This window comes from Sinocyclocheilus rhinocerous, unplaced genomic scaffold (assembly GCF_001515625.1).
Source record: "Sinocyclocheilus rhinocerous isolate Xijiao unplaced genomic scaffold, SAMN03320098_v1.1 scaffold198, whole genome shotgun sequence".
Lineage (NCBI taxonomy): Eukaryota > Metazoa > Chordata > Actinopteri > Cypriniformes > Cyprinidae > Sinocyclocheilus > Sinocyclocheilus rhinocerous.
Genome location: NW_015635035.1, coordinates 149,808 through 173,076, shown reverse-complemented (window position 1 = coordinate 173,076; position 23,269 = coordinate 149,808). Strand labels below are relative to the sequence as shown.

Genomic DNA, 23,269 nt, shown 5'->3' with positions numbered 1-23,269 from the left:
GTATGAAGACTAATGTTAAGATTAAACAGCTTTGAGATAAATGGCTCAAAGGGAATGTCTGGGAAAAGAAGACAACTGCTGTGATGTCCTCGAATGACATCTAGCATTCACTGACCTCATCTGAATTATCAGCACAGTCATAGTCACCATCGCAACGGAAGCGTGCTGAGATACAGTCCCCACTGATGCAGGCAAAATCCTTATGATTACAGGTCACTGGCTCTGCAGAGAGGAGAGCAGAATAAGACAGCTAAAGCGGCACAGCTACCCTGACCGTGCCCTGTGAAGCTGCCTGCATTGAAAACACTGAAGTAAACCTTTGCAGAGGACAGCAGTGAGGTAGCAATAGCAAATCAAAACTGCTAAAGTGGCCTCGCATGAGTTGACATTGTACCATCTGTTACCAAGGCTCCTGAAAGTTTGCCAAGAACTTAAAAGGAGCTATTTGCAGACTAATCAGCAATTAGAATGTCTAAAAGGGCTGTTCTCGAAGAGAGTCCACAGGCTCTAATTGCTGTAAAAACATGTTGGGTGGTTCGAAAAACCTGTTAATATAAACTGTTTGAAATTGGTTGTTGATTTAACAACATAATGTACGAAAAAAGGCCATTAAAGCAAAGGCATTTTGGACATTATACATGCTCATTATTTACTCTGGCTCCTGTCATTTCAAACCCATATGCTTGTATTTTTAGACAATAATTTTTAAACTAAGAAAAAACAAATCTGCATATAGTTTTATTCACAAATTTGGAGTTTCTAAAAGAAGTCTCTTATGCTCACCAAGACCGCATTTATTTGATAAAAAATATAGTAAAAACAGCAACATTATGAAGTAAATACAATTTAAAATTTTTATTTTTTATTATTTATAAAATATTAAATTATTTGTTTTATGCTGAAATTTCAGCAGGCATTACTTCAGTATTCAGTGTCACAAGATCCTTCGGAAATCATTATAATATGCTGATTTAGTGCTAAAATAATTTATTATTAATTCAATTCAATTCAAGTTTATTTGAATAGCGCTTTTTACGATACAAATCGTTGCAAAGCAACTTTACAGAAAATTAAGTTTCTACAATATATTTAGTAGTAGCTTATCAGTGGTGACTGTCAGTTTATGTACATATGGCAGAAACGTACGGAAAAATCAATTAAAGACGTAATCAAATATTATTATTATTAATGTTGAAAACAGTTGTGCAGCTTAATATTGTTGCAGCTAGAAACTGGAGGAGATCTGCAGGATGTGAATGCTACTTAATATTTTTTCTTCCAAAATTAAATAATTGGCTCTTTTTATTTGGCAAAACACCATTGTATCATAATAGCATCAACTTATTTTAAAAATAGATAGTCTTAATATTTATAAATAGTTCTAACAACATAATACAGAACATTTATAACTTTTTTTGTTAATTAAAATAAACTAAATTGTAAACATTTTGTCAATAAAAAAGCCAAATCAGTGGTGACTGTCAGTTTATGTACATATGGCAGAAACGTACGGAAAAATCAATTAAAGACGTAATCAAATATTATTATTATTAATGTTGAAAACAGTTGTGCAGCTTAATATTGTTGCAGCTAGAAACTGGAGGAGATCTGCAGGATGTGAATGCTACTTAATATTTTTTCTTCCAAAATTAAATAATTGTCTCTTTTTATTTGGCAAAACACCATTGTATCATAATAGTATCAACTTATTTTAAAAATAGATAGTCTTAATATTTATAAATAGTTCTAACAACATAATACAAAACATTTATAACTTTTTTTGTTAATTAAAATAAACTAAATTGTAAACATTTTGTCAATAAAAAAGCCAATTAAAAGATACATTTTTAAAGAGCAATGACATAGATCTCCTCCTCTCTATTTACCATGTGTTGTTATTTCTTCCCCCCTTCTTGTTTTTGTCCTATTTGAAGTTTGACAGGCCATGATAACTACAAACAGTCGTATGGAAAGAACATATGGGTTTGGAATACAAGTAAAAAAATGACATGGCATAAAACACACATAAATAGTTGATCTTTCTTTGCGGCAATGTGGGCACGATCAGAAGTAAACACACAAATGGTAAAAAAACAGACAAAAAGAAATCTTCAAATAGTCTGCGAAACTGGCCTCTGAAGACCCCCACACAAAGTTTCTTGACAGTTAAAACAATTTAGTACAAACACGAGTGTGGAAAAAGCTTTATTGTGCTCAGAGAGATGAGAGCGACTCACTGCAATGCTCCTCATCGGAGTTGTCTCCGCAGTCATTCTGGCTGTCACATCTCCAGTGGTCCGGGATGCAGTTGTTATTCTCACAGCGAAATTCATGAGGTCCGCAGGTCTTTTCATCTTTTTCATCAGACACAAACAAACACACCGATGAAAATGGCTTTCAAAAGTGCATGAATATTAATGCAGTGCGACCGCATTTCGACACGTAATCATCATTTCCTCAGGGTTCCGGGCCCGGATCTGACACCAAGTTCAAAACATGCCCACACTCAAGAGGCTAACACACCATAAGATGAGATACCTGACTGTGCTGCCGATAGCTTCCATCCTCAATAACCTGAACACTTGACACGTAACATCAAACACTTTGTCACCTGGGCACAATCGTCTATGATGAACATTTCTGAACGAGCTCATTCTACCTTTTTCCAGAGTTTGTGTAGTGTTTATGTTATATAACCTAAGAACTTTCTGAGGTGTTAGAACCCAGATAAATTGTTAATGAACAGACATGAGGACCACATCATCCGATCAAAACTTTGGTTACAGGTTTTTTTCTCCCCAAGAACACAGGCTAAGAGAAGCAAGCTGCAAATAAATAGTTTTCATTAGTGAGAAATAATAAAAGAGCATCCTAGAATATCTCCCTTGACAGACTCTTGTTTAAATATTCTCTAATGTGGCGCAGGCATGTAGCGATAGAAAACATCCAAAGGAACGTCTAGAGATACTGGCATCTGAGAAAAAAAAATACTGTTTATTGTTTGAGAGATGATTCTTAGTTACAATAATAAAAACTGTCTGTCAAACACTAATGAATGTTACAACACAGAAGCCACTGCATAAGATATGTGAAGATAGAATTTATCTACTGATCTTACAACATGTACACAGATTTCCACTTATTTCCGTATGATTGTAATTCCCAATATGACCAAAAGTGAACTGGTAAGTATCAATAAAGCTCGCCTGTTGAGTTAATTCCACCATTTCACATCAATTGGCAAGATATAGATCTATAATTACTTGCAGGCCGATGTAGATAAAGTGCATCACATCTGGAAAATCAATGGAGACACCAGAGGAGCCCGTCACACCTCAATTACAAAGTGACCCCTTCTACTGTTTCACTGATGTGTCACTCATTTGGGGGATTTTTCCCTGAATTGCAGATAATCCATAACAACATCAGATATGTTCAGCCAATGCAATCAAAACAATTTTCTCAATCAAATTCCGACAATGTGATTTTTTCCCAAGCTATTGATTTCATTTCTTTTGTTGACTGATATGGGAAAGCCATGCTCATCATCCCTGCTGGGACGTGTAACAGTGTTATATATACACCATATATTGAGGACGATTACCTTTAAGACATCCACTTAGAGGCTGTGTCCACACTGCAAATAAATAATGATTTTCTACAATGATGTGAGAGTAAAAAAGCAACAACATCAGCGTGCAGTATAGATCCTTAATAAGTCTAATGTTTGAGAGTCAGACCTCTTTGTCAAGGGAATATTCTGATGAATCATTAATGAGGTTCAAAAGACTATGGCTCTGATCCAAAACTTAGTGAGCTGCACAACACAAACAGTAGGCAGCCTATTTAAGGCATGTTCCAAAAGGCACTTTTATCTTTACCCTTTTACAAAACAGTTTTTATAATAAATAAAGATAATACAATTTGATAAAAAGGAGATAGAATAGATAGAGCTAGTGTTAGAGGGTCAAGTAATTATTATAATAATTAAAAAGAAAACAAGTAGAACAGAAAAACAATAGAGAATAACGAATAACGCTAGTGTTAAAGGGTCATTTTTTATTATTTAATAAATAAAAAGAAAACAAGTAGATAAAATAGAAATAGAATAGAGAGTTCTAGTGATAGAGGGCCAAGTGTAGATAGAAGAGACGTTTCTTGAATTCAGTAAATTCTAAATGAATTAACACATTCAATAAATTTGCTAATACTAATATTTCCTTCTGCTTTCTGAAGTCTGGTCAGACATTATGAGATTCATTGCAATTAATTTAAATACTGAGGTAAAATTTTATAGAAAAATAGATTATTTGTAATAATTTTATTGAAGACTACATTAATGTATAAACGTTTGGGGTCATTAAGATATATTGATTAACAGTGACACTTTCTTTGTTTAATAAATAAATAAATAAACATGTTTCATATAAATGCTGTTATTTTGAACTTTATATTTATCAATGAATCACTGTTTCTACAAAAATATTAAGCAGTACAACATTGATAATAAAGCATATCAGGATGATTTCTAAAGGATCACTGAAGACTGGAGTACTAGCTTTTCCATCACAGGAATACATTTTTAAAAACATTTAAAAACATTAAAATAGAACAGTTATTTTAAATTGTAAAATTATTACTGTTTTTACTATATTTTTGATCAAATAAATGTAGACTTCCTTCATTACGTCAAAAAATCTTACCAACCCCAAACTTTAGAACTTCTGTATTTTTTAAAAGTAAGAAAAAACTGCATATCATTTTGTGTTTATTAGAACATCACGTATTTAGCTTAGCTACATGCTAAAGGGAAGCTCTGCTGAAATCAACTTGTGAGTGAAGTCTCCTGCGTGCTTTGTTTGAGGAACGTTATTTATATGCAGCCAGGAGTTGCTGCCTAAGCAGAGTGTTCCAAATCTGTCATTTACGAGGTTACAATTCAATTAGGAATGAAGCTGCTTATAGAGACATTTATGTGAACCTCTACTGCATATTGCAATTTTTCAGTATAGATCAAATGATTGGTACTAATAAAATGAGGTACACAGCCTGTTTGTTCAATATAAAATACAGAAAAATACTCGAAGCAAAATATGCCTAGCGAACCCTCAGAAATTGTTTTGCCAGTGTATCGCCACTTTAAATGTCTGGAACACATAGTGAGACCACCGCTGATGTGCCACTGTCAAACTAAATCAGGCATTCAGGCAACTAAATAGGCCCAGGGGAATTGTTACAAGCCACAGCTAATAAAAGCCGAGTGGTTCATGATTAAAGCTGGCCTCACTCCATCAGAGAGAGAGAGAAGACTGCGGGAGCATACAGAATTGACATTAGCCCCAATCAGGCTTTCAGACGGGTCTGCGCGTGTGGCTGACCGAGGCTCTGATTTGTGAATAATAACTGCGGCTCACTCACCACAATTGGCCTCGTCAGAGCCGTCAGCACAGTCTGGGTCTTCGTCGCACACCCAGAGCTTTGAGATGCAATGCATGGTGGCCTTGCACTGGAACTGGTCTGGAGAACATGTGCTCTCAGCTGGAACATTAAGGCAGACAGAAAATAGCAGGTTATTTATAAGGCCAGTGAAAAGCTATTGTAAGAGTTTGAGGAAAAAAAAAAACATTCAAACCTTTTGGTACTTGTAAAGGTCATGCATATGATTCAGTAAAGGAGGAATATATGCGACATCTTCATTTTCTTTATAATATGACAAGGTCTTCTGCAATTACCATCCAAGAATGGAGGAAATGACAGCCTAGAAGTGTTAGTCAAGGCTGGTCATAAAAAGGTCAAATGGGGAGTGATATATGGCATTTCTTCAGCTACAAGTAATTCTATGTTGCAGGTTTTTTTTTTTTTCTATGACTAAAAGATCTCGATTTATTTTTCTGTATGTTGTATGAAGGTCAAATTAAAATGCCTTGGATTTTTTAAAATGCCTAAATCATATACTTTTGCTACTTTTAAAATGTACTTTATGCATTGACTTTACTGTTTTACTGTCTCAGGCTTCATTAGAAACACTCAAAAATATTAATATATTCATAAATAATAAATTACATTAGCCTCACAAACGCTAAAACACATATTAAAATATGTATGGCTTATATTGAGTTTTACACAAATGACCTCAGTTCCCTCATTTGTGACCTTGACCAACAATTTTTCAACAATTTCAAATTTGTGCTTTTGATAATCAGGCTGGCAAAAGTTCCACAGTGAAGTTATGCACACTTGAGACGAAATATGAAAATGGTGAAAACTCAAGGTAAAAGAAAATTCAAGTAGTTTTTTTAATCACAGAACAGGATTTTCATTGTCTCTCAAGCTGTATAAAATTACGCTGAATAATACATTATTTTAAAACAATATTTAAATGTTTTTTATTTTGGATTCATAAAATAAAATTAACCTCAGCGAGACAAAATGTCTGCCATCTTATAAAAAAAAAAAAAAAAACTTAATTTCCACCACAGTCATTTCCAAATGAGATGTGGTGGAAATGTCCATGACGGATCAGAAAAAAAATATGACCAAAAAAAAAAAAAAAAAAGTGCTTGTCTGTAGCACACTGTGCGGTAAAATTTAGTGTGAGTTTGAAAAATATTCAAAAATGTACTTTCTAAAAGCTTATAGACATTTCCACTCCAGGTGACTTTGCTTCTCAATGACAATTATTGCTACCATTCCCAGGAAAGGGCCCTTTCTTTCAGAATACCTAATAAGCACCTGGCTATCCTTTTAGCTCCCAAACCAGCCAACTCGTTTGGTGGGATAAAAGCCACATTTGAGATCTGTCAGTCTGGATCATTAAATTCACAGGGCAAAAATTTGGCAGAGTTCGAACAATTCTGTCACAACACCCTTTAGTTTACGAGAATGAGGCCCATTATTGTCAGTGGTTCATGGAGGGAGCAGAAAGTGTCATGGCGTAGCTTACGGCAGTCTGTCTCGTCCTCTCCATCCCCACAGTCGTCCTGTCCGTTGCAGCGAAGATTTAATGGTATACACTTCTGCTTTCGGGTGCACTTGAACTGGCCTGACAGACAGATGTATGTATCTGCAAATGGGGGGAGACATTACAGTGAGAAAAACCATTAGATTTTGACCATCAAGCTGGATCAATGCACATGATCATCCATATTCCAGTTGAATTTGGTTGCTTCAGAAGAGACGGGATGCAATAAGAATAAAACTGAGATGATTGCAGATACAATATTATTTGTGTTAAAAGCACTAAACGTCTCGAATCGTAAATCAGTGTTGTTTCAATACATCCCAATTACGATCGTTATATGACAAAACACCCTGTACTCTTTTCTAATACTTCTAAAGTGGATATCGATCGTTTGATAGCGGCAAGAGTCTGTATAATTGAGCATTCAGAGACAGCTGTGCTAAAGAAGATTTGTTGCTGATGAAAATTCTAGGCAGATTTTTCTCGCTCGTGCTCGCCACATGCTTCACAGGAACTGAATTCTACAAGGGAGTCCCGATAGCCTTGCACAGAGAGAAAAAGCAATGGATCTGTCGATAAGAACATGGCATTTAAGAACAGCTTTCGTATGTATTATTCTGCTCACCACAGTTGGCCTCATCTGAGTTGTCCCCGCAGTCATTCTCTCCATCGCAGATGAAGGGAGGTAAGGCACAAAGGCCAGTGCCACACTGAAAACGCCCAGGCTGGCATTTGAATTCCGCTGCAAAAATGATGATTAACAGTGAACTCTGGAGGATTCAAAGCAATTTGCACATAGGTGTGTGTTTTTAAACCCGAGCTGCGTGAGGTTGCCTGAAATGGGCGAGTCAACCCACGTTCCATTATTTCTCTAAAAGCACTTCTACGATATTTAATGCCCCCTGCCCTTTAGCGAACAACAGAGGTTCCACCTATTAACAGCAGCTATTGGCAGCCTGTCATTTTCTGTTTGTATTGCTCAAGTGAATCACCAAGCCACAAAGTGAATCTAAAAACAAGCTCACTGGGAAACAAAAATGAAAGAGCGAAAGTTCCTCCTTTTGCGCGATTTAAAGGTCAGTCTACTGAGAAGCAGTGAACTAGTTCATCTTCATACTGTTTGTAACAGCACTGGCATGTGGTAATATCAGGGCCCATTTTAACTGGTGGGAATGGCAGTTTTATTTCACTTGTTTGGAATATAACCACTGCATTTTGTTTTACTACGCTGTATTGTGTGTGCATTCTGTCGTTGGCTGTGTAAAACAACGACTTTAAAGCTGCAATGTAATCGAAGTACCAACAATATTTTTCTTCCATACTGTGATGCATATCTAAATGAAATAGATTATTTAAAAAAAAAGATCAAGGGTAAGGACTTGGTTTTGTCCATCGGTTGTTGATTGGATGACAGTGCAAGTGCTTCACTCGCATTTGCGATTAAAAATAGATGTGTGTAAACGGTCACACTTTATTTTAAGGTCCAATTCTTGCTATTAACAAATCATTACCTACGACTTTTGCCTCAATAAACTCCTAATTTGCTGCTTATTAATAGTTAGTAAGGTAGTTGTTAGGTTTAGGTATTGGGTAGGATTAGGGATGTGGAATATGATACTAATAAACAGCCAATATGCTAATAATAGGCATGGTAATAAGCAACTAGTTAATAGTGAGAATTGGTCCCTATACTAAAGTGTTACTATGCAAACTTGTGAATAAAAAAGTCCCCGTGGGAAAAATTAAGTTTTGTGAAATTCAAGTCATAAAAATTCTTAAATATCTTAAATGATCATTTTAAGAGGTCTTACATTTGTGGATGGAAAAACAGATGTAGCGATACAGCGTAATGTGACTACAAAACTTCAAGTCTGTGATTTAATTAAATAAATGTGAGTGCCTCACATTCAAAGTAAATATGTGGCACTGCTGCGCATTCTACAGGTTCACAGTTTCAGAGGAGTTTGCCATCAATAAACAGTTACATTTTTTCCTTGGAAAAAATATGCATCAAATAAAAATGATTTTGCAGTCAACTGCAAGAAAGAGGCGGGGTTTATGTGGACAAAATGATTGGAGAAGTATATCACTAGTGAAATCTGAGGTATGACATTCTGATTTGAAAGTCAAAATGTAAACGTAAAAAATAAAAAAGTATGTAAATAAATTAATATATATATGCATGGATGACTTGTTCACAATAAGATCAATAAAAGCATTTAAAAAACAGAATTTCCATTTCATGCTGACTTTAAGACCAAGCAGAAGCTTCTGCCAAGCAGTTGTTTTGAATGAACGCGCAAACGATAAACTGTAATCCAACATGGCTTGTGCTCATCTTCTAGTCTTGCCTTTCAGCAAATCAGAACATCACATAATGCAATTAATATTTATGACCCAAGTTAGAGCTCTAAGCAGCTTACAGGGAGCCATCTACCGTGAAAAACAAAAGAAAAGCAAAGTTGTCTGGCAAAAAACTGCATTTTTATAATCAGAGTTGTCACAAGGCTTTTCTATTAAACCTGTATGACAAAAACACAATGCTGTTGACGTTTCTTGAAAGATTCACTTTAAAGCCGGTCTCATATGAGTGTAACCGTAGCAACTAGGCATATAAAACAGAGTCATAGAGGCTGATGAGATTTATAATGTGCCCCACGCACTTTTTGAATTGTTCTTAAAACCCCTGGTTACGACACTGCATGAAAATTACAAACAGTTCCAAACAAAAACAACAGTGCAGGCAGTGTAGACTGGGTAACATTGGAAGCTAAGCACTCACGACAATCCGCAGGCTCATCAGACCCATCACCGCAGTCATCTACCGTATCACATTTCCACCAGAATGGGATGCATTCATCCGTTCCACAGCGGAACTACAAAACAAGTCCACCGCATCGAAAAAGGTCAATCAGTTATGGGTAACACAAACTGGAACAATCATTGCAGTTCCGACTAATGACATGGAATCATCATTTTGGCATACAGACCTGGCTGGCTGTGCAGTTGGACAGGCACGTTTTGTTATCGGCAGCCAAGTAGAAGTTAGTCGGGCAGGCGCATTTGTGACCTCCACCAGGAGAGAGTAAGCACAAGTGGCTACAGCCTCCATTGGCCACTTGACACTGGTGTTTGGGGACTGGAAAAAGGGTGAAGAAATGACTTGTGATTAGGTAATATTCAAAGAATATTTATGCAGCCTTGCCATATTGTATAAAATCTAAAAAAGGTATGTGTCCATACAAAATAATATAATATAATATAATATAATATAATATAATACAAGAGCTGTGTAGGGGTGAGTAAATAATGACAGCATTTTCATTTTTGGACAAACCAAGTGTAAAATGAATATAATATTTATTTTAAACAGTCTCTACCTTCAGGTTGGCGCAGTGGGTGGTAGACAATGACAGACTTAATGGCTTGCCATGAATTCAGGAGCTCGACAGCATTAGCACCGGTGGTCTTATGAGCTCGACGGAGAGATTTGGACTTCCCGTCAGTCCAATAAATGAAGTCCTCGAACAGCGTGAGCCCCATTACACCCTGGATGTGGTCATGAGGAACTGAGGCAGAGAGTATCATACCACGTACCATCATTAAAGTTGCATTACTGCATTTATAAGTGATTTACTCATTATCTTACAACTTTCAAATTTACTGTACTCTAGTCTAACTTTTGTGAATGTACTGTAAGTACAATGACAGATCTTATACTTTTTTGCATATTCCACACACATATACACAGAAGATTGTGGCCTTGCATTATTATACTGTTGAAAGGCTTTATTGCGGTTTCTTTTATTCAATTGCTGCCTTGTTATGGTCCACTAATCCACTAATACATGAAAAAAAAAACAACAACACACAATTATGACTCATTTTGTACCCCGTTGCCTCTGAGAACCGTCCATGTTGGCAAAAAAGATGTGATTATCATCAGCCCAGTAGATTCTCTTGTTTGTGTAGTCAATGGTCAGAGCTGAGGGGCTGTAGATTTCTTTGTTCACAATAGCGCTCTGGCCTTGGCCGTCCATGCCAACTCGACCGACGTGAGGGTTTTCACAGCAGTCAATCCAGAACACATACCTGAGGAACAGAGAGTGACCCTCATTCATGAACTCTCATCACAGTTGTTTCAAGCAGAGATTAGCTATTCTCATTGTTCTGAAGGTTTATGCATTTCTTCTTTTTCTTGTGACAAAATGAAGTCTCCCTGGATTGATGGTGCTGAAGTAGAAAGGATACTGTGCAAATTTGAAAAGGAAGCATTTGTACCCGGTTTGAGCATCCAGAGCCAAGTCCGTTGGGTTCTTCAGGCCAGAGCTCACTAAGACAGTGGGGTATAAACCGTTGGATTTGGACATTTCCAGCGTCTTTCTCTCCACGTCGCACCAGTACAAGTTCTTCCCAATCCAGTCCACAGCAAGCGCACTTGGCACAGCTGTTCTGTGAACAATCTAATAAAGCAAATAAGTGGCATTAAGATCAGTCACTATAATCTTATCACATAATACTACTTTAATGAGCAAGTAGGATAATGGGAAAACACGTCATTAAAGTAATTGTTCAGCCAAAAATGGAAAATTCTGTCATTATTTACTCAATTTCATGTTGTTCCAAACAGTATGGTTTTCTTTTGTCAGCAGAACACAAAAGTTGTAATTGTGTAATCAAGGACTTTTTTATGCAACTTCATTAAAGAGGACATTGTGCTTTCAAGCTTCAAAGCAAATCACCATAAAAGTAGTCCATATAATGCACCACACTGTATTTGTCCTCTGAAGTCAGCTTTGTTTGAGGAACAGGCTGAAATGTAATCATCTTGAGTCAGTGAGCTGGACTTGAGAGCCAGATCAATCATGAACGAATCATTCTGACCTTTATGAACTTGGACAGTGATTCTCTGAAAAGATGCAAATCAAAAGAATGATTCATTCACAATGGATGACTTAATTTTGCTGAAATTGTGAAATGATTCATTCATGAATCAGAACGATCTGGTTCTCAACCCTCACTCTCAATTCATTGCAATTGCATAGAAAAGAGTGACCAGAACATTCTTCAAAATCCTCCTTTTGTGTTCAACATAAGAAAGCAAGTCATTCAGGTTCAGAATGAAAGTGAATAAATAATTATAAAATATCCATTTCTGAATAAACCATTCCTTTAAATTAGTTATTCTATCTGATTGGTATAGTGCCTGAAGCTAATACTGCATAGCATGCTGATAAAACACAAACTTTGCTGTCCCAACATAGGCTGTCACTTCAAGACATGATAAGCTTTGAGATCTTCTCTATCATCATCATCTGACAGGGCGTATGTAGCCGTGCCAATTGACAAGACCGCCCCTTCAGCAGTAATTTCAGCAAAGCTGAGCTTGAAAAATTCTCTGAAATGTCAATGATTGAGGAACATTTCCCCAATCAGGAAAGTGCCTCCAGATGAGAGGATGAGGGGAAACATTAATATTCCGAGTGGGAAAGAAAGCTTCTGGTATTCTAGTGATCTAGTCAAGCTCTGATTTGTGTGGAAATGAAGGCTAACTCTTGAAAATGTCAACATTTGAATACATCACAAAATCACATGACGAATGATTCCCGGAATAGCTGCAATTTATATATGTGTATATGATATTCAAAATCATCTTTTTTTTGACATTATTGAAAGGTTTTAGTTATGGCATGTGTCCTAAATGATGCCTACCAGCATAGATTTCAGTATTCACATAACATAGAGCCAACATATATAACTGACAGTTGCATGGAGTGGTTCAGCATGCTAACTAATAAGGCCGTATAGCATATCAACTTTGGCCCATTATATATTAATAGACAAATTCCCTTATTGAATCACACCAAAGGCTTTGCCTGAGGCATCATGTCAAACGTGCTCCAGTGCAGGAGTTACTCATTACATTACAGTGATCAAACCCATAGTGCACTGTTCCCAGAATCCAAACATTTGTTGCTAGGGGCAGTCTTATAACTTGCTACTTGCTTCCGTTTATCAATTGTGCAAAATAATGCATCTGAAGTCTGTAAAAAAATGCTGATTATGTGGTAATGAATATTCAGGCTACACCTTCAGCATTGAAAAACATCTGTAACTCTATACCCTATTCATCTTGCCAAGAGTTTGCAATAAATGATTTGCAATAGAGCTGCACGATTAATCGTTAAAAGATCGCGATCTCGATTCAGTCAACCACACGATCTCATTTCTAAATGACAACGATTCTCCCGTGTCTAATAACCTTTGACAAAGTCTTACCGGATCATTCAAATCTGCGTTCGCACTGCCGCTGACACACAGAGAGCATTATCACAGAAATACTGGGATGAAAGTTTATAATTCAGATATAAACATTGATGTCTATGGTAGCGCGACCAAAATAGAGCAAATCCGCGTTTGAAAGTAACTACCACATAACGTTTGTGTCAATTGCATTGTTTCGCTACTAGGTGGTGAAAAGTGACTTAAAAATGTATAATTGAATGAACTATTTTGTTTAGTTCAGAATCGTGGGAGAATCGTGATCTCTATTTGAGGCAAAAAAAATCGTGATTCTCAATTTATCCAGAATCGTGCAGCTCTAATTTGCAATAAACAATTATTATTCAACAATTTAATGCAGTACATCAGACTTGGGGAGAGTCTTGCAGGCAACATACATACATACATGCTTATGTGCAGCAGTGAATCGTGCACATATCTGATCATTCAAAGGCAATAAACAGATTTAAATATTGCTTGTATTGTTCAAATATTGGCTGGTTTAGTTCAAAGCAGGAGTAAGTGATTCTCAAAATGTATTAATAAAAAATAGATTGGATGCTGCAGGTGAAAAGTCTGATGGTTGTACTCATGGTGGGAGTAATTAAAATAATGAGGAATTTAGATTTTGTTGTAAGCAAGAGAAAACAATTTTCATCAATAAGGATACGATCAGTTGTCTTAAGTGAAAAGTATCAAATAGTCGGATGTGAGTTTCTTCTTCGTCTTCCATGTTTAATTAATTGTGATTTAAGCAACAAAATTAATAAATATATAGTATGACTTTAATTTTAATCAGCAGCATCACTGTAACGTAATGGTATTCCTTACTGCTATTAAAGATTTTGGTTGAAAAATTTGAAGAAACATTTTTGGTCATGTAGGGACTCCTAAAATATACCTTGCGTTTCATATGCTTTGTGTCAGAAATAATACAAAGTATTCAAATGTATTTTATTTTTCTTTATTTCGAAATATGATGCAGCAATTATCTCATCCATGAACATGATTTCTGCCCGAGTCCCGTCGGATTGCTTCGGCTGTGGGGATGAAGACGACAACTCCCATGATTCCACACTCAGTCACGGCGTCATCAATCTACGCCTTTGTTTCTTTGTTTGTTTTGAATACGTGCGCTCTTGCGGTGAAAACTTACATATTGTGCCTTTAATGGATTTTTTTCAATTCGTAAATTCAGCCAAATATTTTTGAATGAAAATGAATGACATTTGGCAGTAAAATAATAATACAAACAAAACAAAATGATCAAAACTAATGAATTAACAATTAATGAAAACAGAGTATAACAATTTCCACTCAATGATAGAAAATTACGATTGTTTGTAAAAAAAAAAAAAAAAAGAAACTACCGGCCTAATTCACCATACAACTGCCGGGAAGCCAGGATTCATGTTAGAGAAATAATTAAATTAACCCCTAGGGTTAAGGAAAGGGTTACAGTCATATTACACACGTCTTAGTAATTTAAACTAGGGAGCTGCTAGAAAGTCAACACATTTAGAACGGAAGAACAGTTGGAAAAAAAGTGTTACTAGTAAGCGATCTGAGATGTGATATGGCTAATTAAGTCAAATGAGTGTGTAGTGTGAAGAAATCTTAGATTTATGTGTCTTATGAAATTGAGGTAGAAGCTGTTATTACATCTTGATCAGAAAAAAGTACAAAAGCTATTCCTGGAGTGGTACCCTTTCACCATCGTTCCTTATTTACACCGAAAGGGTGCATTTAAGTACCTTAAATGTTCATATTAGTATCTAAAGTGTACATATTGGTACTTAAATGATACATTTTTGTAAGGTAAGTCAGTTTTTTCATGTCTCTCCAGCATACTAGGAGAAGAATGTACTGCGTCTCCATGTCAGTAAATAATGAATTAATAAATCATCAATTAAGTTGTTCTTCCGCAATGGAGCTGCATCATTATATCCCCAGCTAATGATGGGTAAAGGTCTCCTACCCAATCTAAACATATTGTACCAGCTTGCATTGTCTCCATTTCCAAAATCCTGAAGATTACACCCACGAATGCTAATGAATTTCAAATGGCTTTAGCTTGTGCTGAGCAGGGGTGATAAATCAGGAGGGGGCAACACTGTGTAATGAAGCCAAATGAGGCTCTTGGCCCCTGCAATGAAGCTAATGAGATGGGGAAAAGTGTTGCTCAGCAGGTACACGGCAGAGATGTGCATCTAAGCACTTACCATGTGACCTTAATGAGTCCCTGAAATAATGCTAAAATGAGCATTTATATTTATGGCTGTATGACTACAGATGTCTAACATTCAGATGTTACCTTTAGACCTCTTCATGGCTTCCCTGTTGCTAACATGGCGTATAACGGTTAGTTCAGACCTATTACCATTGTTGTCGGTCCTTTGTGACCCATAACAATTATTAAGAGAAATAAGAAATCAGACACACCTTGAGGTCACTGCCATTAAGGCGAATTCTGTTTATCCTCCGGCCGCTGGGTCTGCTAGAGTCAATCCAGTAAATGAACTCCTTCTTGTAGTCAAAATCCAAGCTGATAATGTTGTTAAGGCCCTACGGAAGTGAGAAGGAAACACAACATAGAGGTAATAGAGGTGAATTAAGTAACTGCACAACAAATGTGACTGTTAGCGCAGTCAGTGTGATGTATTAGCTGGGTAAAGGCTGCAGTCAGCACACATAGATCAAGTATGCAGAACAAAAAAGAATGAGATGTTACGCCTTGTTCTGCTATTCGATTAGCTGGAGGGCTTAATTAGCCACTTCCGCGTATGCTTATCTCGACAGGATCCGGCATGGATGTACTACAGACATGAAACATACAGAGAATACATTTCTTTTGATGTCTTTTCATCGTATTGATTTTGGAAGAGGACACAGTGTGCTATTGGATGCATGTGGATGCTGGCTTCAGAATCCAGGGAAGCAGTTCAGAGAGCCTTCAGAGTGAACGCTGTGGGTACATTCGTTACTGTCATGTTCACGTCAGACTGCTGTCACTCAGTCTACCGCTAACTAGCCCCCCTGCCTTTGCCCACTTCACCACGGATGCTAAGATCAGGCGACGGGCATGATGACAGATGAAGAAAAGCTCTGATACCCCCATCAGATCATCAGCACTGTGAGACCCAAAACGACCTTTAGCCTTATCTTGTGGCAAGAACCTGCAGCCTTATCTCAAGGCCACAAACAAGTTATGTTTCATGTGACATCAGTTTGAACGTACAAGAGAGATCTATTAGAGGTCATGAGCATTTATATCATATTACATCTATCTATCTATCTATCTATCTATCTATCAATGTTGACATCAGTTGTGCTGCGTAATATTTTGGGGAAAACAATTATATATATAATATTTTTTTCAGGCTTCTATTCTGATGAATAGACAATTCAAAAGAACATCACTGATAAAAATAAATACAGAAATAAATAAAAATACATCTTTTGTAACAATGTAAATCTCTTTACTGGAACTTTTGGTCAATTTAGCACAGTTTAAAAAACAAAACAAACCAAACTAACTAAAATGTTTTTTTGGAAGGAAAAAGCACCATTACAAGACAAAAACAGCTGAAAAGGTGAAAAATATGTTAAATTACAACTACATTTGTTAGTTAACTAGCCAATAAAAAGTAATATGAACTGCACATTTGCAATCGTATATGCTATAAATCAATATAGCGATATTGTTGCAGTTTTTATCTTGTTGCTAGTCAGGATGTTGTCTATGATGTAATGCACTATTTTTCCCTAGGTGTTAGATGATAAATAATGAGCAGGATAATGTACAGTCAGCCAGTCATTACAGCAAAATAAACCCATTCAGGGTGATAAAAGTGGGCTTCTAATAACCAGGTGACTGCACATTTTCTCTTACTTACTGCACTGGCTATGCTTCAAACTGAAGGGACAGGCAATGCTTTAATTATGGATACTGTATGGCAGCTCGATAAATAGCTAACTAGCATTCCACAGAGCAAACGAGATCATGCACTATGCTAGTGTGAGGTCAACAAAGACCTCCATTGTCGAGAAGAGGCCACAGGGGCCACTCATATTTAAAGTACAAAAGCCTTCCTTCACTCATATTAAACAAAATGGAATAAATGATATTGAATGATTGCTGATGAGACTACTCCATAAAGGGGAGAGTTTCCTGAGAGCCCTATAGACATTCCCCTGGATGACAGCCTCAATTGGTATGAATAATGTAATGAGCGCCGAATTGAGGAAACTCACATTTCACTAAGAATCATCATTTCGATGGTAATGACTATAGGCCTCTAATGACACCAGCTGTGGATAATAGCACAGGGAAACTCAACTTGTTACACTAGGCCAATCAGAAATGGCAGTCACATATAAAGTCAAAATGACATTTCATAGAGCCATTCATAATGTGCGCCAAACTTGTTGTGTCAGACAAACTCTTGAATATGCAAAAGAAAAACAAACAAACAAACAAAACTTTTCATCTCTGTAAGCAAATACTGCCTGAGGTGTAGAACCTTAAAATAAAAAGCTAAAATTTGTAATGGACTTTGGTCAACCGAAATGGATATTTTAATAGCCAAAGACCAGGCTGATGATCAATGTAATTCTGACATACTATATAAGAAATACTATTTTGTGATAGCAAAATAGATTGAAATAACTGCTGAAATAAAATGAACTTATTTTACACAATATTTAATCTTATCTTATCCTGCAGAATTTGCATTATTGTTCATTTTGGTGTATAATATGTTTGTGTTTTCTTTTTGATTATTTGTAGCTGGTATTTGAACACTTTTTTTGGTTATTTAGAACTATTTTGGACTGTTTTCGTTTGTAAACGGTGGTTGCTCAGTGTGTATTTTTCTCCTGATTCAGACAAGATGATGTTTTCACAAAAAACGTCTTAATATTGAATTTGTTTCTTACAAACACATAGCTTTTGATTCACAAAACATTCATTGATGGACTAGAGTCATGTGGTCAAGTTTACATTTAAACACATACCATAACATACACATAACACTACATTTTTGAAAGTTTATAATCCATTGATAAGTCTGTAAGAATATGTATAATAATTAACGTTAAAATATAAAAATGTTAATTTATTCATATTAATTGTTATAACCTCAAAATGAATTGACTTTGCTGACATTAATTGGTTTAACTGACATTAAATGTAAAATGTATACAGTACTCCTCACTTTCAAGACCAGCAACATAAGGAGTGTTTTTAATTCTTTCACGTGAAGCTCCACCAAGCCGGGACACTAGTTAATGACTTCAATTAGTGTTTTCAAAGGGCACAGGAGACAATAGACACAGTGTTGTTATCGCAGTCATGTCACCACAGCTTAATTGGTCCTCTATTAGGCTTTTACAAACACAGCAGTTCTATCTTATGATCTGGTCTCTGAAGTCCAGTAACAATTTCATGAAGCAGTATAGCAGTCTCACCTGGGCAGATTACATGGGCAGCCTTTCAATAAAGTGTGGCATGAAAATAACCAATAAATGAGAGAACATAATTAGAAAACAGTTGAGCTTTACCTGTTTCAGAAGAGTGTAATTGGACCCATCGACACTTAATTTTCTGATTTCATGAAGATCAGCAAGTATAAGAAAGGGCTCTTCAGCTGTGAGAAATATAAAGGTGACTTGATGTGATGAAGACGGACAATTGTCAAGTTAACAAAGCTTGAAACCATCAGGTTTAGTTGAAACACATTCTGTGGGGAATTCACTAAATTATATTTACCTGAAAGAGACTTGCAGCTGTTGGGGTCTTTTCTAGAAGCTTCATAGCCGTCTACACAAAAACACTTAAAGGAACCGTAAGTGTTGGTGCAGTTCTGGCTGCAGGGTAGCGTGGTGGAGCATTCGTCAATGTCAGCACATGTTCTCCCATCATTCTTCAGGTGAAATCCCGGCCAGCACTTACACTAGACACATTGGTGAAAAAATGATAGAGATGTTTTGATTCAAAACCAGGAAATTGCTAATAATAAAAAAGAAACCTCTCTGCTGAGACCACTCTGCAAAATTCCACTTCATTTCAGTGCCATTTTACAAACTTATAGCGATAATACTCAAAAAATTAAAATGGTGCCATCACTTGAGGTCATTTGCATGTCATTCCAAATCTGTATCACTTAAAACACACAAAGAGATGTTAGGCAAAAACATTCACAGTGCTCTTTTCCACACAAATCAAAGTGAATGGGGTTCACATATTTCTGAGTCATCTGCTCCTTTGAAAAAAAATAAAAATCATTTGGTTTAAAAGTTGCACCAGAATAAAAATGCTGGCGTTTTACTGATAACAATGAATTATAAACTTTTTAAATTTCCAAATCTGTAGCTCATTGAATTACTCGTGATATGTTCTTTGCTCAGTTGTAACCTGAAGGGCTTTTCTTAACATCCCTTCATTTATACCACAGTGAATAATGTCTTTACCTACAGGATCGGACTCAACTACAGTACCTACAGTATCGGTAATGTCTTTATCGATTTTTAGGGTGACTGGTTAGAAATCTGCCGAGGAATGACACTGCCTCCAAGCACCTCTGATGATCACAGGTCATGTGAACATGGCATTCATGACACCTAGTTTGCCAATCAGTAATACAGAAGTGTCTGTAACTCGAGAGAATTAGCTCAAAAATCTCCCTCCTTAAGGCACACCTCTAGACAGCTCCCGAAGGCACAAGCCTTTGTTTAAACTTGTTCTGAGCATGCCAATTAAGTACCAATGAAGCAAAACTGGGACAAATCATTCCTATAGCTTTTTACTTTGTTCTTTATATGTTTGCCAAACTAATTCAGTGAAAAGTTGTTGCAGCAACAAAAACACAGTAGTTTCTGCAAAGCAATTCACCAGTAACATTTGTGCAAAATTTCAGTCACATGAAAAAAGACATGTATGTTTATTTTTGTGTGTATATCTATCTATCTATCTATCTATCTATCTATCTATAATATAATATAATATAATATATATAATATAATATATATATTTATATTTTTTTTTCCCAAGGAAGATTTTCTGTTTTAAAACAACAAAATTGAAAAAATATAACAACTTGCTATCATTTGCAATATGGCAACTGCCTCACAAATAAAAATCGTCAAAGACTTAAAAATCTTTCTTGCCCTTTCCATATAACATATCTGTGCACAAGAAATACATGTGTATTTCTGCAGAAGACTTAATAATACTGTAAACAATTTGTAATTGTCTTATAAAAATATTTTTAATATAATTAATATAATATAATGTCCAAATAAATAAATACTAAACTGCAGTTAACTGCGATAATTGATGCTGTACAAATGCCTTGTGAGGAAATGCATTAATGCATTTGTGATATGGAATTGCTAATGAAATTACATTCTCTGCATCAAAAGTTATTCTGTAAATGTTCAAGCTAAACAAATCTTGCAGTTTCTAAAACATGATTATATTCTGAAAGACAAATCAACTTATGAATGTTGTATAAGTGTTATGAGAAGCAAGCTTTGGCTGGATAACAATTTTTTGTCACTTCTGGTAAAAAAAGAATTGGCCTTGAGGGACACAATACACTTAAATATGTAGCAACACTAACCACAGCAACTTGTTGCATATGTCAAGCATATGACCTTTAACAAAGGAGGATAACGCACACACACACATATATACATATATATGAAGTGCCGATTTAGGACAAGATTTAATACAATACCCAATCTTACATACATTTATAATAAAATGTATTACAATCTAATTCATAAACCTCACAAACCTTGTATCCCACTGGTAAGTCCTGGCAATCCTGCGTACAGCCGCTGACACGACGGTTGAGACATTCATTGACATTGCAGTTTTTCTCATCTGAGCGATCTCCACAGTCATCTTTCAGGTCACATAAACTCTTCTCAGATATACAGCGGCCATTTGAGCACATGAAAAATGAACTGTTGCATAAGCTCTCTAGAAATAAACGAGGAAAGTGCAAACAAAGGACACAAATTAAGGAAAAGTACAAAGCATTACAAACACTACAGACTTGTAATGTTGAAAACCAAACTGAGAACGCAAAAATGCTTTTGGATAAAGCATGAATGGTTGGATGGCTTTAACTCTGCAAAGCTAGAGGGCATAAAAGTTGCAATCCAACAAAAGCCAAATGATATTTCAAGCTTCCTGCAACTGCCAGTAAGTGCAAGGCTTTTTTAAAATAAATGCTTGGTACGCTCAGCTGAAAACATGCCATCCCCGCAGGTCAAAGTTATCCACTTCAGCCCCCTGCTTTTATCCATGATGTCCCTTGGCCACTTGTATTCCCTCAGATGTTCAGTAAGCCCCACATCCATCAGTCAAACATATTTCAGGCACAGCTCTGTTGGGCCATTACCGGCAGCCAGGCATTTGAGGTTGAGGGGCAGCTCATCAGAGTGGTCAGGGCAGTCTGGGTAACCATCACACTCCCACTGGGCGCTGAGAAGGCATCGGCCATCAGCACAGCGGAACTCATCTGGCCCACATGAGCGGTACACTGCGTAAAGAGTGAGGACTGTCAACATAGTGACACACTTCGCTACCAAGCAGAGATCTTAAAGGGATAGCTCACACAAAAATACTCAACTAAATTCTGTCAGCATTAATTTTAAAACGAGTTTGATTACTTTTTCATCTGTGGGACACAAAAGCAGATTTTTAGTGGAATGTCCAAGCTGCTCTTGTTACAATTAAAGTGTTCAGCGATTTATACTGTCAGGCCCCAAAAAGGACAAAAAAATCACCACAAAACTACTATAAAATGTTGTCCACTTGACTTGAGAAATTCAGACATTCTGAAAAAATAAATTTCATTTTCCAAAGAAAGAAAGAAAGACACACGTAATATCCAAAATAATATTAAATGACATAAGGTGTTAGTAAATTATGACAGAATGTAATTTTTTGGATGAACTATGTGAACCTTGAAGATGAATATGAAACAACAAAGGTATGTGATGTTACTTTTCAATAAAATGATGTGCAGATTTCTTGGGTTAGATTTTCTAAGAACTAATGAAAACTCTCGTTGAATCTTTTTTGCTATGAATCATTTTCCTAGGCTTTTTATTTCATATTTTAACTTCTGTTCAATAAGTTCTAGTGCAGTTCTAGTCTGCTGTATGAACAGGGGTGATGTCCTGTGGAGAGGCTGTCCTTTCATGTTGTGAAGTCCAGGGCCCAAGTTCTCCATCAAAAAGCCCACAGATGTTTCAGCTTTAAGTAAAAAAATAGTTCTAAAACATTTTTTAGAAAACCCCAATAATTGAAGTACTTCTTAATTAAGAATGTATAGTACAAATAATATGAGCACAGAGCAGCCTAAGGCTCACAGTAGGGCTTTAATTAACTAAGAATTGCCTCACTTTTTCCATTAAAATACGGCACATTTTTACTATTTCAATGTTGATTTTTGTGGTATTCAGTTTACTTTATAAATAAAATTAGCTTTAGCAAATTCCTTAAGGGAAAAGCAGGTATCTATAGTGACCAAAGGTAGAAAAAATGCATTTCTCAACAGCTCTGCTTCTCGGTCTGTTGCTTATTCAAAGCCTACCCATAGGAAAGAAAAATCAAAAGTGAGATCGCTTTAACAGCTCAAATATTTATCCTAGACAGAAATGAGGTTACTTTAAGATCGAATGGAGATTTTTGCTTGAGTCTCCTCCTTCTCAAACTTGTCTCCTGAGACAAAAACTCTAGCAATCTCACAATGGTCTCCTTTAAAGCTTTAAAAGAGATCTCAATAACATCACACACTGTGCTCAGATATTTCTCCTTAGCTACAGACACTGGATCTCTCACATGTGTCTCTTTTAAAGCTTTAGAAGACATCTCAACAACATCACACACTGTGCTCAGATTTTTCTCCTAGTCTAAAGACTCTGGTGGTCTCATATTTTTCTCATTTAAAGCTTTAGAAGAGATCTCAACAACATCACACACTGTGCTCAGATATTTCTCCTTAGCTA

At 36.2% G+C, this 23,269-nt stretch overlaps 1 protein-coding gene across 1 annotated transcript in view; it reads right to left on the bottom strand.

Annotated features, from left to right (window-relative positions):
- Positions 1-23,269, bottom strand: part of LOC107746259 (low-density lipoprotein receptor-related protein 1B-like) — a 182,606-nt gene that overhangs the window by 28,489 nt on the left and 130,848 nt on the right. Inside the window, exons 53-66 of the mRNA XM_016560390.1 lie at positions 21,043-21,230; positions 19,014-19,197; positions 18,806-18,891; positions 15,686-15,808; positions 11,243-11,424; positions 10,854-11,053; positions 10,342-10,530; positions 9,952-10,100; positions 9,744-9,837; positions 7,587-7,703; positions 6,944-7,063; positions 5,419-5,538; positions 2,238-2,354; positions 116-222 (exon numbers count right to left, since the gene is read on the bottom strand). Of these exons, the coding sequence (XP_016415876.1) occupies positions 116-222; positions 2,238-2,354; positions 5,419-5,538; positions 6,944-7,063; positions 7,587-7,703; positions 9,744-9,837; positions 9,952-10,100; positions 10,342-10,530; positions 10,854-11,053; positions 11,243-11,424; positions 15,686-15,808; positions 18,806-18,891; positions 19,014-19,197; positions 21,043-21,230 (1,976 nt within the window). The remainder of the gene's footprint in view (positions 1-115; positions 223-2,237; positions 2,355-5,418; positions 5,539-6,943; positions 7,064-7,586; positions 7,704-9,743; positions 9,838-9,951; positions 10,101-10,341; positions 10,531-10,853; positions 11,054-11,242; positions 11,425-15,685; positions 15,809-18,805; positions 18,892-19,013; positions 19,198-21,042; positions 21,231-23,269) is intronic.